Source organism: Rutilus rutilus (assembly GCF_951802725.1).
Source record: "Rutilus rutilus genome assembly, chromosome: 22".
Lineage (NCBI taxonomy): Eukaryota > Metazoa > Chordata > Actinopteri > Cypriniformes > Leuciscidae > Rutilus > Rutilus rutilus.
This window is the reverse complement of record NC_140227.1, coordinates 25,380,559-25,401,344: the sequence shown is the minus strand read 5'-3', so window position 1 is coordinate 25,401,344 and position 20,786 is coordinate 25,380,559. Positions and strand designations below refer to the sequence as shown.

The 20,786-nt window shown below is 36.9% G+C and overlaps 1 protein-coding gene and 1 long non-coding RNA gene across 3 annotated transcripts in view; both read right to left on the bottom strand.

Moving 5' to 3' along the window:
* Positions 1 to 16,194, bottom strand: part of cntnap5l (contactin associated protein family member 5 like) — an 80,419-nt gene extending 64,225 nt beyond the window's left edge. Inside the window, exon 1 of one of the 2 annotated variants that reach the window (XM_084395612.1) lies at positions 16,026 to 16,194. Coding sequence is in view for 1 of the 2 variants with exons in the window: in XM_084395611.1 (XP_084251737.1) it covers positions 7,325 to 7,403 (79 nt within the window). In the remaining variant the exon portion in view is untranslated. Of the gene's footprint in view, positions 1 to 7,324; positions 7,582 to 16,025 lie in introns of those variants that run through there. The other variant, XM_084395611.1, reaches the window with a different exon arrangement.
* A 2,531-nt stretch (positions 16,195 to 18,725) lies between these two features.
* Positions 18,726 to 19,288, bottom strand: LOC311282358. The gene is made up of 4 exons (XR_014625927.1): positions 19,249 to 19,288; positions 18,993 to 19,057; positions 18,842 to 18,890; positions 18,726 to 18,758 (listed from the first exon to the last, which is right to left on the bottom strand). It is a non-coding gene; the product is annotated as an uncharacterized lncRNA (long non-coding RNA).
* Between the last annotated feature and the right edge of the window lie 1,498 nt (positions 19,289 to 20,786).

The following is a 20,786-nucleotide window of genomic DNA, read 5'->3' as shown; positions in this document are numbered from 1 at the left end:
AAAAATATAAACCAAGCAGGACTCTTAGATCAATGAACTCAGGTCAGGTAGTGGAGCGAAGAGTTAGAACAAAACATGGAGAAGCTGCGTTTAGCGTCTCTGCTGTACACGACTGGAACAAATTACCAGAAGATGTTAGATGTGCCCCAAATGTGCTGATTTTTAAGTCCAAATTAAAAACATTTCTTTTTTCACGTGCTTACGATTGAGCTCTTCAACCTAGCTATACTGTTCAGCCTTACAATTTTTTATTTGCTTTTATTCCATCTTTTACATTTTTTATTCTTTCTTGTGTCTATCTTGTACTATTATGATGTTTTTATTTGTTTCTTTATTATTTTTCTTTGGAAAGCACATTGAACTGCTTTGATGTATGAATTGTGCTATATAAATTTTTTTTGATTTGATTTGATATTAACTACGACTTTTTCCTAATTACCACTTGTTAATAGTTAGTAAGGTAGTTGTTACGTTTAGATATTGGGTAGGATTAAGGGATGTAAAATAAGGTCACGTAGAATAAGGCATTAACATGTGATTTATAAGTACTAATAAACAGCCAATATCCAAGTAACATGCGTGCTAATAGACAACTAGTTGATAGTGAGAATTGGACCCTAAACTAAAGTGTTACCAAACCAAATTCTTGAAAATAATCTCCTTAAAAATAATTGTAAATAAGTTAAAATAACTTCCAACTTGTAATAAAGGATTATAACATAACACTATATACTATTACTGGGGATGTACATTTGGACAATGAAAATGCAAACAGGTTTTGGTCATGAATGTTAAACTTTACCAAAATTAGTCAAATAGAGTTTTTAACTTTAACATAACTTCGGGTAACATTCAGCATATTAGTGCACCCATTTACAGGACCACACTCACTCACTCACTCACTCACACAGATCCTACAGGGTGCATTTACTCTAGCGAGAGCGCCAAAAGACAGAGTGCAAATTAATTCAACAGACAGATTTTAAGAAATAACCACCTAAAGTATATAGCACATTAAAAAACATGATGCCAAGTGCTGAACAGTACTGTAATCTGCAGGTAGTGCAAAAAGACTTGATGTTTTTCATTGAGTTGATCAGAGGGTCTAGGGAAAGAACTGCCACACTCTGCCTGTTCAGAATTGCATTTGGAACATTGGGTCTCAATGACTAATAATTGGGATTTTTAAGCACATTTGAACTTCTCACAAAAAAACGTTTCGCCTAATTCACAACACGTGCGAATGCTATGCACACGAATTTGTTCTTAACCTCGTTCTAATGTTGAATTCTGAGTATTCAAAACAAGCGACCGCGTGCCTAGGTAATTAATTTGCATAAAACACACTTAAACCACGTCCATATAAGGGCTTTCCGCGCACCCTTTTCTTTCATCACTCTCAGCAAACATGACGCTCTCTAAAGACGCGTTCTCTCCTGAGAGCACGCGTAGCAAGATCCTTGAACAATGCCATGAGTGGCATCAAAGTTCAAACACAATAAACAACTTTTACAGACATTACAGCCCTCTGATTAGCCAACTGTATATACACGTATCTGCGTCTTTATGCAGAGATACCTCGCAGCTTGAGCTATAACACACTTTCATCTTAACATGTTTATAAGCCCATCAGGAGTATGTGATTTTTGTGTGCGAGTGGTTTCATATAGTGGTTGATACATTTATTCGTAAATTTAGAATACATTTTAGAAATAACGTAATTGATGAATCATGATATAGCCTATATGATTTGTTTGTGAAAACGTTTGTAGACAGATTTCACTCACAAATTTGAGACCCACTTTTTTAAAATGTATCTTTTTTTTTGTGAATCCGGCCACTAATTCTGAAAGGCGAACAGAAAACCAAGACTAGAGTTTGTCAGCTCTACCCCCTACTTAATCAATAAAATAGCTTCACTGCTGAAATGCTACATAATTTAAAATCTAGCTTCGATATTTGGAGTGACGCCTAAAACAGATTGTAAATATAACACGATGTCCCTTCAGCATTTCATGAATGTAGTGAAAACCAACTGAAAACAGCTCCATAAATAAACACCCACAAGACACACGCAACACTGACTGTAAACATGACTCAGAAGCACACAGACAGAGCATAATTCAGGCTGCCTTCGCTCCCTAAATTCCTTAATCTACATCAACAGCTGTAGGCCAATGTAAGCATGTTTCTTAAAGAAATTTGTATAAGGAGTCAAGGGGTAATTAAATGTAACAAACCATGTAAAAATGATACCATCTTTTATTGGAAAATTAAAACAAAATTTGATCAACCTTTGATGATTGCCTTAATGTTTTAAACAACATTTTATAAAAATCACCTATATTTCATCAGCATATGAGAGTCAAATTGAATGACTACAGGGACTCATGATCACTCATTTAAAGGTGCACTGTAATATTTAGGAGGATCTGTTGACAGAAATGCAATATCATATACATAACTATGTTTTCAGTGGTGTATAAACCTTTTATTACCTTAGAATAGGGCTGCACGATTTGGGGAAAATGTCATATTGCGATAATAGAGGTCAATATTGCGATTGCGATATGCGATATAATAAACAAATGGTTTCATGAGTCAACTTGCTTGGTTCTCAAGGAAAATAAATTCACACACAGATTAGTGATAATCTGCCTAAAGAAAAAAGTTCTTTAGTCAAGAGCAGTGAGTGTTTTTCTCTGTTCCCTTTGTTCTTTGATTAACTTTAGCGACAGATATAATTAGTGGCTACAGTGTAGGCTACTGTCCCTTTAAGACCAGTCGCTGCTGTCAGAGACGCGGATCTCACACGCGCCTCATTCTCTCACGAGTCACAACTCTTCACGTTCATCATAAGACTACTCTTATGTTATGAAGATACTCGACAAAAAGACATTTTGGCATAATTGTGTGTGTTATTGTTCGTTCAAGGTCGAAAGAGAACTGTATTCTGGCATACTGTTTTGTGCGCATGCACGATATTAGCGCGAGTCTTTCTGTGTGTCACAGTCAGTACATTCACAGGCAGCGCGTTCATTTTGGCATACATGTGTGTTGTTCGTTCTACCGCGAAAGAGAACTTGATACTGGCACGCGGTCTGTACGATACTGGCACGCGTCTATCTGTGGGTCGTGTGTGTGTGTGCGTGTGTGTGTCAGGAGGACATTCACTGACAGCCCATTCTTTTTTGTCTTATTGCCCATGAATGGTTTAAAAGCATTTGCATGAATAAGAGCGGGATCATGTAACACTAGGCTATAGCCAAAGTATGCCAAAAATTAACAGATGCTGCGTTAATTGCGTTAACAGCGCTAATTTGTTTATTTAATATAAAATCGCAGCATTTTGCGTCATATAATCGCGTAGGCTTGACATCGCGATTGCGATACGATTAATCGTGCAGCACTACCTTAGAATAAGACATTTCTATCTACATACACCACGGGTCCCCTTACATTGAAATAGCCATTTTGCGCCGACATGTTTCTACAGTAGCCCTAAACGGACAAGCGCGTTTCGTCACTGTTGTTCTTCATGCAAAGAAGCTAGCTAAAATCAGTGAATAAAACACTGACACAATGATGAACAAGTAGCATAACATATCGTTTTACTGAACAATTAAGTAAACATCATTTCTTCATTTATCTTTGTAAAGAAACCTCATTTCTTACTGGCTACTCCCTGCCGTCTCAGACGACGACATCTTTTCCTGTCGCCCACCGTAACTTCTGTTGGTTGCAATTCGCAACCTCACCACTAGATGCGGCTAAAATTTACAAAATGCACCTTTAACAGTTCATCTAAAATGACCGAAACGAAGAAAACACTATATTTGATTTTTGGGTAATTGTAAAACATGCTGGAGACGTTCTAAATGCTTTTTGCGTAGTTCATTATACTTGTTTTATGAAATGAAGTTTATTTTGTGGCTTACATGGTGCTCAGAGACTGACATGTTTGGCTTGGCAAATTCGTTGACTTTCGTTGAAAATCAAGTTAATTTTTTATTTTAGGAAAGGACTGGAGGGGTTTTGATGCACAAAGTTGTTTTTATTGTCTCTTACAACAAAATTGCATGAAAATGCAGATGTTGTAAATAATATTTTAAAAAAAATCACTTAATTACCATTTTTACCCCTTAGCAGATTTGGACTCATATGTACAATATGGACGCACATTCTGTGCAGGAAAATAAACAATTCTACTGCTCTACCAGTGTAATGATAACATGCATGTGCCTGTAAACACCTAGCAAATGCCTCACAAAGAAACCTCACTGCCATTAAGAATTGAATTAATTTAGCTTTTCTGTGATATGATGCCAGAAAGACGCAGGCACATTACAAAGTGAAAGTGCTACGAATAACTGCTGCTTCATTTACAGAATGCTGAAAAGGAAATGTGTTAAAAACAACACTAAAACGAAACCCAAATTTTGTTAAAAGCATTCTCCCAGTATAATCAGCTGTTAACTCTAGGGCTTTGTCTGAGATTCTTCATATGGCCCTGATCTCAGTGTTGATGTCTTTTTTTCAGAGCACTTTTTTCCTAAGTGCAACTTATTTAAAGGAGAGTTATTTTCTCCTGGCAAGGGTCCACGAGTTCAATCACTCACACACCTGTTTTGTGGGCGCTGAAGTCTGTGAGAAACAGATTGAAAACCGCAGAGGGCTTTTGTTCTCAGCGGGGAGAGAGTTAAACGCCACTTCTCTGTCTTCCAGAAGCTGCAGCACCACTGCCTGACATGGGCGGTGCTGATTGCACGTAGACAGCAGCTTTCCACATTCCCCTCAACAAAACATAACCTCATCACACTCATAGGCACTGTCTTACTGCACACTAGAAATCACACCAATCACACTGAACCCCAAAACACCAATCAGACTATATCCTCTCCTGCAAACCAACACACTTTGCAAAGGTTTATTGCAAAGGTTTTCAAACTGGTGTCCAACAGACCCCAGCAGAAATGTTCAGGGAAATATATTGTTAATAAATAAACTTAACATTTACTAAATCTTACATAATTACAGTTTTATTTTGCGTTCTAAAGAGTGGTTTGAAATCATGAGTTTTTATAAGAAATACTACAAAATAGCCTAGTTATGTGGAAAATTAATTATTCATCTCATACATACTTTTAAAAGTACTGTACAGTAGTTTGCATTTGTGTCACCTTTAGTTTGATCACTTAGCAGTGTTTTAAGGCAATATGTTATGTGAAGCGGCTTTGGAACTTTAATATATCTATACAGTACACTTACAGTAGTCTATACACTATACTTTTTCTGATATTTTTCAGAATCAATATTTTCTTTAGTATTATGTCAGTTTAAACCCCATTTAATTTGTATACAAATATTTTCCCTTTCCCACACAGTTTAAATAGGTCTGTACATGAAAACATTTCCAGATGATTTTGTACTTTTAAGAAGGAATTCAAATAATTGGAGGATACTTGTAATGAAAAAAAAATATTGAAAACCTCTACTTTAGTGCACACCAAACCAATCACATTTCCAGACTACTGCAAATCTGCACCCTTTAAAATGCTCACACACTAATCAAACACACTCACAGTTTGAAGGGATAGTTCACCCAAAAATGAACATTCTGTCATCATTTAGATTTACATCATAAACTATGGTAAGTAAATGGGGCCCATTTACTGTTTGGTTACAAGCATTCTTTAAAATATCTTGTGTTCAGCAGAAGAAGAAAAAAATCATACAGGTTTGGAGGAAGGTTTGGAATTTTCATTTTTAAGTGAACTGTCCCTTTAATGGTCTTTCAATGCACCCCAAAACACACACATTGGTTTCACAATATTGAGTGGCTTCACCATTAGTGACTTCTCATAGACTCAGTGGTTTTCACAAGGAGGCTATGACATTTGATAAACATCAACACTGAGACTAACCCTCACTCAAACCTGTTGGTTATAGAGGATGTAAACCAAAATATGTTTAGGCCAATCTATGAGCCTTTCCAAGTAAAGACCATCACAAATAGAAGTCATTTTTTCCAGGTTTTTATATTAGTGTGGACACAAAAAGTCCCCTCACAAGTATAGCAATACCTGTACACACACAAACATGCATCTGCTTTTACTAATATGGTGTCTTACATGCTTCTATACTGAGCTTAGAAAAAAATAAATATATATATATATTAAATTTTTTTTTACCAATTTGCACAGCTTGCTAGTCTCCCCAATGTAGGTGATGTCAGGGTTCGGCTCAGGCAATTTACCAGTACGAGAAGTTAAATTACCCCTCTGATATGCTGTGTGTGAACAATGAATGAAGATTAACTCTAAACATCACATACACTCCATTTTTACAAGACAGTATTTATTACGTTTCTAAATTGTTTTCCTAATTTGCCCAGCTTGCTAGTCTCCTCAATGTAGGTGAATTGAGTCTTTACTATTCTTAGGAGGACCTAGACAACACCTGACACACACACACACAGACACACACACACACACACACACACACACACACACACACACACAGACAGACACACACACACACACACACTGCATCCTTTCGTGCCAGTCAGCTATCGGAGGCTGTTCGATCACGGCAGATGTCCATAATCATCGCAAGCTTTTATTTCTGGAGTACCGGTACTCCTCCCATCGCGCTTGCTTGCTTCCAAACAGATGAAATAAAATCGTATATGAGATCGAAAAACTCAGTGCTTGACTTTTCAAGAAGTGTTTTTCTGCTCGCTCACGCCTTGGTGTGTGTGTCCGAGCGCGCGCGCGCGCGAGAGTGAGAGATCAAAGAGGATACAGCTCTATCTATTTTATGGTATTAAAAGAGTTGTTTTCTTTCTTATTCTTTTGACGTGATTACTTATGTGTCTTTATTTAAGAACCGACTTATATCTAAAGATGTTACATTTCTGTGTGAGATTAAGATAGCATGGCCTCATCCCCACAGTTAAAGTTATCATTTACAAATTGTATACAATTATAGCGAAGAGTAGCCTACACTTTAACTGGAAATCTCAGTGAATGCATTAAAATCATGATCCAAAAAACGCCTCAATGGAAGTTATATAAAATACAAAACACTAATAGATACAACAAATAGCCTATGTTAATTTATTAATAATTAATGTATAAAAATCACTGCGATTTTGATATTGGCTGCTTACAAACTGCATTGGTTTAACTGCTTTTTAATTATGTGAGCAGGTTGACAGGATTTCAAAAGATCTTGTGTTTGAATGTGTCTAGATAAGGTTTAATGATTTGACATAGCCTACTGTTTAAAAGTATTATTTCACAGAATAAATAAATGAACTTACAGTTACTCGCCGATAAAACAGAAGTTAACGCGCTCAACGTCGTGAGGAAGAACATTCCGATGCTGTTGTGGAATCTCATGTTTGGAAAAAGTAGTACTCTGCTCCACGCTTCCGATGTACCTCCGACCGTTAAAACCGTTAGGGGAAAAGCCTAAAAAGTCTCGTGAAGGTATAGCGTTTTGACTCCCACCACAATGAGGTGCAGTCACAAATGAGCACGCGCCTCCCGCCGTTTCCTCAGATCCCTCTGAAGGACTGATCCAACACTTGCGCGAGCGCTCTCTCTCTCTCTCTCTCTCTCTCTCTCTCTCTCTCTCTCTGAGTCAATGCTGATCTCAGTCACACACTATGTGCTTGAGGATGTAAGTGGTGCGTTTTCGATTTCAGGATCACGGAGAGATCCACAATTGGAAGATGTTGTCTAGCTGAGCACTTCTTTCTTTCTTGTTAACGGGTTAATTACACCAAAAATTAAAATTCTGTCATTCATTACCGTTACTCACCCTCATGTCATTCCAAACCATTCGTTCATCTTCGGAACACAAATTAAGATATTTTTGATGAAATCCGGTAGCTCTCTGACCCCATAGACAGCAATTTAATTTCGTTACCACTTTCAAGGCCCTGAAAGGTATTAAAGACAAAGTTAAAATAGTCCATGCCACTGGTTCAACGTTCATTTTATGAAGCGAAGAGAATAGCCTACTTTTTGGCCGCAAAAATAAATAAATAAATAAATAAATAACGACTTTATGCCGAGTTCACACTAAGCGATTTTCAAAGTAGTCAGGTCACACTGCACACCATCTGGGGTAACAGTTGCTGATGTACACTGCAAAATAGATCGGTGACAGGGGGTTTCACATGCATGACTTTACAAAAGAAAGAATCGCTGACAACTTCCGAACTGGGCCCTCATTAAATTATGGAATTATAAAAAAAAAATAATAATAATAAAAAAAAAATAGACCTATTTGTGGAAAAAAATATGTAATATTTGAGTTACATAAAAGCTTTTTATTTGTTTTCTTCCTAATTGTCCTTGAATTTAGACCCCTAATTAGTCCTTGAATAATTAGGACTAATTAGGGCGCCCCCCCCCCCCCCCCCCCCCCCCAACACTGAGCTCACCAGACTCATAAAAAAAATCGGTAACACTTTACAATAATGTTCCATTTATTAAACTCTAGTTAACTACATTAGCTAACTACATTAGCACTTCTACAGCATTGTTAATGTTAATTTGAATACTAATAGCCTACATTATTGAAATCAAAAGTTGTATTTGTAAACATAGTTAATGCACTGTGAAGAGGAAGAGCAGAGGAGAGGAGAGGAACAGGAGAGGAAGAGCAAGGGAAAAACATCTAAGATTATCTCGTCCCGGGCCCAGGCAAGACTGTCAGCTGGCCTGCCTGGATGACATGCTACTGAGAAATGCAAAGGAGGCCATGGAAGCTGAGGAGCCTTAAGATGAAAGATGGCTGTGAAAAAAGTTTTTTTTCGGAAACTAGGGATGGGACGGGTTCGGTTCAGTTTGTTATGGAGGGGAGGACTTTGAAGATGTGTCGATAATATTTAGTGGAATATTAGCTGAAAAATGCTGCTTTCGGAGGATCCATTCCGAGGTAAGATGGAATCAGGGCACGTCCGAGTCCATGCTATCTTCGCTTCACTTGAGATTCTCTTGAGATTACTGTACTTCATCTGTGCATGCTGCATTTCCCAAAACCACCGTAAACCTAAATTTATCATATAACAACTGCAACCACCAATGGTCTCTACGATCAATTTAGGCTTATAATGCTTTTGGGAAATGCTGCCCAGATTGATTTTTGAAGACAGCAGACATATACATGACTACGAGAATAGATGTATATTCTCGAGCCACAAGGACCCTTGTGACAATTATTAATGACTGTAACATTTAATTGTCTCCTGATATTCAAAGGGAAATCAATCATAAATTTGTGTGACTTTTCCTGATCCACTCCTATCTATCTATATGATCGCTGGGTTATAAGTAATTTCTATGGTATACTTTAAATCATGATCGTAGGGATTATCACCACTTGCCGAACTGTGATACTGAGAGTTCCTTCATGCCAGAGAGTGAATTGAAATCACGATGACACTTTGGTACAACTGTGTGTGTGTGTCCTGAGAAAACATGAGCTTCATACTGTGTAAATATCTGAAGGACATGTTTGTTTGATCCTTTCCAGAGTAAAGAGCAGCGAGGATGTGAGCACGACTTTCTAATACACTGTCGCTCTCACACATGCGTATAGACCTGTCTGTGTGTCTCATTAAAACAGGTCTGACCGACTGATCTCCCGCTGTGGAGCTTGAGTAGAGGGCAATTTCTCTGTGAGAAATGCCATGAGACATCCACTCCATGCTGGAGTTCAATTCACTTCAATATAGCAGAAACAGAAGTGAGGAAATGAAGGAGATAAAATCTGATGGCACATGAATGGCCTGTTTCATGTCTTTATTAAATGTCTATCTTTTGTTTATGTTGCCATTTAAACTGACCACTATTCACTTGTTGGATAGTCACTGCGACAGACGTCACACCTACAGACCTTCCACAGTCTCACTTACCATCTGACGCTTATTGCACATAAAAAAATGCTCATAGTCAGACGTCTGAATGCATCAGTACTGATTTTCTAGCGTGAACTGATTCGATATTAGACGTACAGATGAAGAACACAGTAGGATCTGCTAATGAAGAAGTTTGGTTTGGCTGACAGCTTGCGGTGGCAGTCTCTTTAGAAGAGTCTATGAATAAGTAAGCATTGAATTACAATGATTGAGTCTATAAATATGCATCTGTCTGACCTTTCAATCCATATGCACTCTTGATAAAACTTGTATATTGCGTCTAATCAAAAGTGAATATCCTGCAATCCAAAGAAGAAGGCAGAGAGGAGATCAAAGACACATCAGATCAAAGAGATGTATTTAAGATGTCACAGAGTTGATGCAGCGCTTCTGACTTGTCTAGTCTAGGGGTAAAAAAAAAATATATATACGCATTCTGTAAATAAGCACCAAGAGAGGTATACATTTTAGATCAATATTAGACCTGGCTGGAACAATATTCGAGAAGGATTTAGTTAAAAATGTGCAATTATATCCCTGGCTATGAGACAAACTGCATCTATAATTTCATGCTGCAAAATTGTGCTGTTTGCACTAATAGCCAGTTAAAAAAATGTGTATTCGAACTGCCATTATCCACATATCTTGACAATCCCTCTATTATGTACCACAGGTTAGCAGCTGGTGTGGAGATGGAATTCGTTTAACTTTACATAACCTCCACCCGCAGCGGGTCTTCAGTTTCCTACAAGGTAAAGTAAGTGTGAACTTCTCAAGGCTCTGTAGAATGAACTGAAGGGCACTGGGCAAGACAAGCCTCCCGAGGGACTCTGGGGTAATTCAGAGTAAATGAAGAGAAATGAAGCATACCCTTAAAGCTGCAAACAATCTCTCCTCTCCTTTATTTTTTAGCATAATCTGCCTTCTCATCTCCACTGCCCTTCACTCAATGGCGGACATGGGAATCGTTTCCACTGATGAGGAAAAGCCAGAACTCTGCCACCCTCCACCTCTCCAGTTAATTTTCCAAAGGCTCGATGTAATAAAAGGCAAGTGATGATGTATACATTCTGATCTCCATTCTATCTATACATGTATAAATCTATGGACATGCATGCATATATATATATATTTATTTTTATTGTTATGGGAAATAAAGACTAAAAGTTCAGGGTCAGTAAGATATATCTTTTTTTATTAAAGGAAATTAATACTTTTATTCAGCAAGGATGCATTAAGTTGATCAGAAATGGCAGTAACAAGTTTTACATTACATATAAACACGGTTCTTTTGAACAGTTCTATTCATCAAACAATCCTGAAAAAAAATATTTTCACAAAAATATTAAGCAACCCAACTGTTTCCCCATTGATAATAATAAGAAATGCACCTTTAGAACCAAATCAGCGTATTAGAATAATTTCTGAAGGATCATGTGACACTGAAGGCTTCTTTGCCATCACAGGAATAAATTGCATTTTAAAATATGTTAAATAGAAATGTATAATTTCTATAATTTCACAATATTAATTGTTGGTTTACTTGTGTTTTTGATCAAATAAATACATAATGTGTCAAAAACATAAAACATTTTTACTGACTCCAAACTTTTAAATGGTAGTGCATATCTATTTTATAATATACATTGCATTAGCAATTTGCATTGACTGTGAACACTTTACAGTCGAAGTTGGAATTTAATAAATTGTATAAATCAATCAATATTAAGTGAAATCTTGATGTTTTTGTGTTCAGTTAATCGCTTACTCCTACCAGACCTTTTAAAATCATTGACACAGAATAAATGTCAAAGACTGGAGTATTTCTACAGCTTTCAAGTACTTGCATAATACAGTTTGAAGTGAAGGATAAAGTATTGCATATTGATAAATTACAAAAATAGATTTCAGATATAGTCAGGTGAGGAAAGTGGGGCAAAGAATATAACGGCTGTATATATTCATATAAATACACATTTATAACTGATAGTGTGTGATAGCAGCAAGCAATAGATTATGTTACACTCTGTCTCTTAAGCTATGGCATTGATACATTGCTAGCTGCTATAAAAGCTAAGGGTCAAGGTTTGGCTGGTTACTAGCCTGATGCACTTGTCTTTACCCCCTGCTAGTAGATGCTGTACCTACAACTATCTGGTTCTAAGAAGCATTTTTTTTCCATTTGTCGGCTTTTTAAAAATATCTGTATATTTATGCTGATATTCCATTATATTATTATAGCAGATGTTTTACCACTGCCTGACTGTTTTGGAAATCTGCTGTACTTTGAACTGTGCAACATTATGCTTTTTGTGGAAATGCTCAATGGTACAATTTAATGTGCTTATATAATATTCGGAAAAGATCTTGTAAAAAATTTAAGATGAAGTTGTTTCCTTGGGCGAAATTGACTTGGACATTTTTGACATTTTCTGCTGTATTTGACCTCACAGCTCAGCATAGCAGTTCAGGAAAGGCTTGAGGACAATGCAAGCTCTTGTAGTGTCAGAGTTGCCATGATGTAAATGTTCTGCTGCCCCAGAGTTTAGTCACATGAAAGCTCATGATGAGGAAAAGATGGCACATTTCAGATCAGCTACTTCCATTAATATGCTAACGAATAGCTTTCTCCAGGTTTTATAGAAGCACAAATCAGCGTGAATCTCTTCCAAACTCAGCTGGATTCTTTTCACCTTCAGTCAGTTTGAGGAACTTTGTAATTGATTATGAGCATATATTGTATTTTTGGAGGGATTCTGCAGCGTTATGGAGTGTGTTGTGTGAGCTTACCTTTAAATCGAGAACTATAAGTACAGTCTTTATTACATTAATTATGAGCTGGTATCTGCTTTGTTCCACCTGCTTTATTCCACATTATTTGTTATTTTTTCTTTGCAATGTGTAGGATGTTTCTGCATATATTTAAATTCTGTAGAATACTAAATTCTCTCTCTCAGGGAGTTTCAGCTGTTACTCTGTTTGATGTAAAGGTTATCTTGACGGAACAGCAGACATTTTCAACGCCTCCGTGCAAGTCTCGACATGTCTCCTTCGTTCTTTCGTGCCTTCGTGCGGAGCATCGTCTGGTCTGCATATTATTAAACCCCCTTAGCTTTTGAATCTAAGCTTGAGCTAATGAAATCCTGCGAAACAGGTGCATTCTAATGACATGTCTCCTATGTTGTTCCCATGGAGATCTAAAAGCAAACATTTATAGTGTAATGACGAGCTCTGATTTCTGAAGTATTTTGTTTGTGTCTAATACATGCACCACTAGAACTAGACTCAAGTAAAACAGCAAATCTTGCACAAAACATTAAATTCCCTCTGTGATGAGCATAACTTTACAAAATCTAGTTTTAGCCTAGTTTTTCTAATCACTTATTATTGCAGCAGTCTAAATATAAACCTATTGAGTGCTGCAGGAATGAGACCAAGTCCAGGTTTCGGTTCCATTGTCCAGAAGTCAATGTGTTTTTGGAATGGATTTTTGGTTAAATGCCTGATGTAAGGTCTGTTGTTAATGGAATGTCAATATATTTTTACGCTTTATTCAACAACATAAAATGCATCAATAACCCACTTTTGATGTTTTTTTTAAAGCTTTTATGTGTCGTGATAATTATGGTTGCCAAGTGGCTCAATGGTACTACAGAGGTTGTTAGGGACATTAAACATCATCATGCCGAGCAGGAAAACTCATCTACTTGCTATTGAGATTTAAAAAAAAAGATTAAGAGATTTGTCTGAATGATGTTGAAGTCATATGACTGTGGTGTAGTTTGTCTATGGCCTAACTTTTGCTTTTAACTTCTGGCGATTTGCAATATTTAGACTTCCAAATTCTAAAAACAAAAAATGTGTCAGAATCATAAACTTTTTGCACGCGGCCAGTGTCACTGACTGGACAAACGCAGCACATGACCTGTTTAAATAAAGGCTCTAGCATTGCGTCCTCCACACATTTCTGACTGTAATATCAAGTGTTTTTCTGAATTGACTTTTCGAACTAGGTGAGAATGAAACGGTCTATTCTTCACGCCAATTGTCGCGTTTTCCATTGACATTTGGCATTTTTCCTATCAAACGCAGAAACGACTGCATCGTGCAGTGTTTCCGTGACTGCCCAAAGCAGGTGAATATAAAGTTGGTTGGTTGTCGTTTGCTAAGCATCTAGTTGTAACATTCTAACACCACATCGTTTCACACTGTACAATTTTGGCATCGCAATGTGGAGTTAACAACTCAAAAGCGGTGCTAACCCCCCTTTTAAATTATAAGTGTGAAACGTGAAAAGCAGGGTTAAGAAAGACGACAACCCGGGGTTAAGCGCAGTGTGAAAAGCCTTAAAGGACTTTTTTTCTCCATATAATCAGTATAGTTCAGTGTTGTTTTGTACCCCATTGACCATTGTATGGATGAAAAATCAATGATACATTTTTCGAAATATCTTTTTGTGTCTTCCACATAAAGTCATTGATGTTTGGAACGACATAAGGGTGAGTACATGATTTTTGGGTGGACTATCCCTTTAAAGGGGTCATATAATGCCATTTTTGTACAAGCTAATATGATTCTTTAGGGTCTAAATTAAAAGTTTGTAATATACTTTAATTAAAAATTATCATTAATAATGTAAGAAAACACTCATTTTACTTGGTCAAAAACAGCTCTGTTTTCAGCATGCCGTTTAAGTGCATGTGTCTTTAAATGATAATTTAAACCCATGTGAAAGTCTGTTCTGTGCTTACACCGTTTGAAATAATAACACAATAACCATAACGCGTTGTTCATTATAACGTGGGATTATGAATTATATTGAGAACATTGTACATAGAAAACATGCCGTAGTGTACCCTGAGTGTAAACAGCCGCATTCATCGTGAAGCGTGCAAGCGATTTGCAAATATTAATATAAATATTAATATAAAGGTTAATAAAACGTTACACTCACTTCTTCTGGAGGTGCAGCAGGAACACGAATAGTTGGTATCGATCCTTTTTTCAGGAGCAGCTTCTTAGCAAAACCAGCTTTACTGACCGTCGTTTGTAAAGCAGTCTGGTGTGTGAAATGATTCGCCCAAACATGAAAGCATTGTTGTTGATCGTGGGGAATATTCCCTTCGAAAACAAACTCAGCCACTGCGTCTTCAGCGGTTCGGATTTAGGAACATCAAAATGACTGCTGTGTTCATTATTGCACCCAAGAACAGAACACCACAAGCGCTTAGACGCCATTCTGCTCATAGACAGTGCTCCAGTATCAACAATGATCGAGCCGGTCCGCACGGACTATGAGTGACAGCTCGCTCACGAGCGAGGGCGGGTCTATGTTGAAACGCTGCTGTCAATCAACAATCGTGGGAGGGGCGTCCGACCGTGTGACGTCACACGGTCGAACGGCTTGATTTGAGGTGAGGGAAAACGTATAAGAAGATAAAAAAAAAAACACTGGATGGATTTTTATCATTTTATGATGGTTGTGTACAGGCACTGCCAACACAAATTTCAGTACAATCAACTTGTAAAAGTGCATGTAACATTATATGACCCCTTTAAGACTGTTGACAGCTTGCCTTACATAGGCTATATATAAACATAATTGAATGCAAACGCATGATGCACAACTATGACCTTCGGATCTAATGTTTTAGGTTTTAGCCTTTAAAAAAAATTGAAGACAATGAAAACTAAATAAGACTACAAATCAATGAAGATACTCATTCAATTATTTATCCAGTATACTATTTCTACATTTGCTTCTTTTGGGATTTTTTGCATCCATGGGCTTTCTTCTCATCAAAAATTGATGGTGGGGAATATATTTTTTTCCATATTTTCATTATCTGCAATCTTTAACAAGTGCATTGATCGGCTCCACTTCCCCTCCTACCTTCCCAGCCGAGCTACGCGAGGTATTGGGTGTCTGGACATGGAGACCAGGTAGTGCTGAATTAGACGGTAAAACCTCACACACGTCACGCTTTTGCATTCAGACAGAAAATGATCCTATGGTGTAAATCCTCCCTCCTGTTGGTCTCTTCAGGGTGAGTGTTTTCTCAGTAAATGTAGAGACATGGATTCAGCTCACCTGTGAAGTTCGCTGTGAAACAGATGTTTAGAAGAGTCTTGTCTTTCAAAGAAAGGACAATAAGTTTGTTAAATGTACTGGAATATGAGAGAAAGAAAGAAGGAGAGCTGCGTCAGTTAGCAGTGATAAGCCGATAAACCGCTCGTCTCCAGAGAGCAGGGACTTACTCATCCTTGTGTGATCATACACACGTGTATAATTGAGTGTGTGTGTGAGAGAGAGAAAGAGGAGGGTGTTGAGTTGGTGAGAGAACATGTGCTTGGCTGAATGCTTTGGACACTTTCAGTCTGTAAGAAACATGACAGCATTTTCTCATCCTGTCATTGACTTTCTTGTGTGTGTGCGTGCGCGTCTTATTCCTTCAGCTGGCACAAGTCTCTTTCTCTTGTTGAGCAGGGAGCCTTAGGGTCAGTCTGTAATCTACAGCTATAGAGTTTCCTCCAGAAGATGAAAGAAAGTCAATATGGAGTCAAAGATATACAGCCATCACTAATGGAGTCAGGCAAAGAAAATGGCAGATATATACATGGATGCTAATGTGGCAGACGATCAAAAATGAGCACTGAGTTGTTGAAAAGTCTTGGATATATGAGTTTTGGCTGATGAATACAGTAAAGGTACCACTATAAGAGTTTTTAAGAAGCTTAAGCAGTGAGACTAACTTTCCCACCAAATGTTTGAACAGCATGGTTATAATGATTAATGATCGAGACCAAAACTAGTTCTCGTCAAAGCCACATTATTTTCGATCAATTACCAGCTAAATTATTACAGGAGTGAAATACCGAATTTATTATTATTTTGTTTTAGTTTATTGATCAGCATCTTTACATGGTAATCAATTACGATTACCATCCGATTCAATCCAATATGTGATATCTTGGAATCTGACCTACTAAGTATAAACACACCCCATCTGATTCTTCTCTTATTCATGAATGCTTGTTTTGGTTTTTTTTACCATTGTTACATGACTACTCATTCTTGTCTTTAAAAGGAGAAAACTCACTATGACTGGTGGACCAGGATGCTAAGCCGTTATGCGTTCACTTTGCTTGTCTTTGCTCACTCCAACGCACTGATAAATGATAACTTCACTGTAAAAAACGATTTTCAAAGTTGTAAATAGAATAAAGATTCAAGTATGTTTGACAAGTTACAATTACTTCAGAATTTCACTTTTAATTCAGTGTGTTGCTTGGAGTTTCTTTGTCATTTCTTTTTTTGAGAAATATCCCTGCAGTTTACCTTCAATTTTAAACAACTACACTGTTAGACTTTTCAAGGGTTTTTTACAGTAACTTACTGGCAACACTGTTGCCAGTAAGTTACTGTAATTAAGAGTTACAGTACCAAACCGTATTTCAGTTTTGTGTAATACAGTGCATTACTGTAAAAACGAAGCTAATCAGTACAGTGCATTACTGTAAAAACTAAGCTAATCAGTACACTACTGTAATTATTTATATTTGTACTAAATATAAATTAGATTTGATAATTTTGATATATGATTAATTTTATTTTTATCCTACATAAGTACTACTTTCATACAAACCAATTAGACAAAGTTATCACAAAATACCATTTTTTTATTTAAAACATTTCATATATATCACAAAATAAACATGCCAATGCTGGAAATGATATGTGAAATTTTTACACATTAATGGGTGAGTTTAGAGACAACATTTTTTGTGTTAATTCTAACTCATTCATTGTGTAAATGATTTTAACAAAGTAAATATGTCAGAGAGGTTAGCACAAAGATGTGTAAACGTGTTAAATTAACACATTATGTGCTGTCCTTCACTGCAAACATTTTTGAAAACATACATAAAATCATAAACAAAACATTAGCATTTGACTAAATGAATGTAGAGTCATTGGTTGTTTAGCTTATACAAGTATTATAATGAAATATCAACCATTACATTCATAAAACTGCAGAATATAAATACATTTTTAAGCTTCCAAAAAGGAAATGTCCAAAACAGGACAAAACACAGTTCTTTGCACAATATAAGACACATAACCCCACCTTAAAAATAATTTCACTTATTTCCAAAAATGTGTTGGATTCATGTACACTGGTGGCCAAAAGAAGTATTTAAGTGTCGTAATGTTTTTGAAAGAAGTCTCTTTGATGCTCAAGAAACATTTCTTATTATTATCAATGTCTGACTGTCTACTCCATCTTTTCTACAGCATAGGAGTAAAAGTCATCATCAAAATAATCTTTAAAAAGCCAACACAATGTTTTTGTCCACCTTTGTGAATAAATGAACTTCTCCAAAGATTGGTTCCTGTTCAGAACTTGATTGACAACATCAGAGTGTTCCCTGGTCTGCATGTGTGCCCACAAACACAAATGTACTCAGTCCTTCAGAGGAGATCCTGGTTCCAAAATTATATGAGAGAGAGAGAGAGAGAGAGAGAGAGAGAGAGAGAGAGAGAGAGAGAGAGAGAGAGAGAGAGAGAGAGAATATTAGTGTCACATTATTTTTAACCTCTTTTGTTAATTTTTATTATTATTTTCACAAAAACTTAAGAATATATATTTGTAAACAGCTTTTGTCAATAAATAGCATACAAAAGAACTAAATTAAATTATGCCAGATTAAATTTTAATACTTACAAATCCTAAATTCTGTCCAAAAAAGCTGAGATCCATAGAAAGACCGACTGAAATAGATGATTTTAGCCCATTTCAGCTTGTCTGCAGTGAAGGAGTACCTGTTTGAGACAAATACACAGTAAGATACATGCAAGAAATCACTGTGTGATGATCGTTCTCCTTCCTACAGTAGTTAACCCACCTGTGCGCTGATATTAGGACCGTGGAACTGCAATGGTAGAGTCTTCTGGCTAATAAAATATAAAAATAATGCAAAAATATAAACTTAAGTTGTTTAGAATGCTAGATTTGGTCTGAATGAATAAGCCTAGTGAGAGTTTTACTGTGCTTACCTGGATACATTTAATCTGGTGAGACTGAACAAAGACAATGGTCCATCTTCTGATTGGTTCATTTGCTGTGTAATAAAGTTAGACATAATGCAAAGGTCACTTATTTGATATAAAGTTAGCCAATTTTATAGAGATTTTATAAGATATTGTAAGCTACCTAGTCTGCACCAGTGGCTCAAAAGCAATTTTCACATAGCGTATTGCTAATCATTTCAGCAAACTTATCTCAAAATTTATCACAAATGGGCTGGCCTACCTCTGGAATCTGGCGCGAATTGTCGCTTTGTTGCAGTTGCCTTTAAAGGAACACTCCACCGTTTTTTTAAATAGGGCTTATTCACCACCTTCCCTACATTTAGATAGGTGGGCAAATGCATTTTTGTCTCAGTGCATGCATTGTTTTAGTTTGACAGGGTCGGCTCTAGCTTAGCTTAGCACAATGAATGGAATCCTTTGTTGCCAGCTAGCATGTCCTGAGTAAAAGTGATATAAAAAATAATAAAAACCCACCTAATTACTTCTTGTGGCCTGCGTATTCACAACAAGTACAAATAGTGATGCAGATTAACACTAGGCGATTTCCTAGGCAGATATTGATTTATATATTAAGGACTATATTAAGGGGAAGCACAGGCGAAGCACTGCTACTTGGGCGTGATATCTCTGCGCCCAAGTAGCAGTGCTTCGCCTGTGCTTCCCCCTAATATAGTCCCAAGTCAATATCTGCATAGGAAATCGCCTAGTGTTAATCTGCATCACTATTTGTACTTGTTGTGAATACGCAGGCCACAAGAAGTAATTAGGTGTTTTTTTTTTTTTGTTTTTTATATATCACTTTTACTCAGGACATGCTAGCTGGCAACAAAGGATTCCATTCATTGTGCTAAGCTAAGCTAGAGCCGACCCTGTCAAACTAAAACAATGCATGCACTGAGACAAAAATGCATTTGCCCACCTATCTAAATGTAGGAAAGAAGGTGAATAAGCCCTATTTAAAAAAACGGTGGAGTGTTCCTTTAAACACAAAAATGGAAGTAAATATTAAATTCCATAAAATAAAATAAAAACTATAATATGGTATAGTTTGCAAACTAATGCTAAAACTATAAAGGTTCTCATCAGTAGGCCAACATTAGGCTATAAACAGAATTTCACATTAGTTTATTCACATTTATTGTTAATGTAAACGCGTTGCTCGTTGGCATATTCGACAATTCAATAATCTAACAAGGTGTGTAAAATGAAACGTTAGCTCAGTTTACCATGGTAAAGTTCGTTACCGCCATGTTGACGACGAGTAACGTTAGGCTAACATACGTTAAACTGGGCACAATCCTGTCAACAGCCAGTCTATGGTCAACATACACAGAATGTTTTTTTTTTTTTTACCTTGCTTGCTGATCTCTCTCTCGGTGAAGTGAATTCCGTCTCTTCCCCAGGCCAGACACGAACGTCGCGATCCAACAAAAGACAGACCCCATTACCTACACTGGATGTCTGTCTGACGCGACACGACAAATCCCAGACAGTGTAGTGATGCGCCGCGGCCGTTATATTTCAGACGTAGTCCGATACGAGTCCAAGCGCTCGCGCTAGTTCTTACAAGGGATAAACAGGTTTGCATTTAAAGGTCTGGTCGCTTCAATGTGTCCAATATAGACAGCCTCTGGCTATTATAGCGTTGTAGACACGCGGTGTAAGGCAAAAATTAGGAAATAAAAAGCACGGTGGAATGGTGCCAGCCAGAGAGGCAGTTACGTCAAATACAGTAGTATACAGCAAATTTTAAAAATA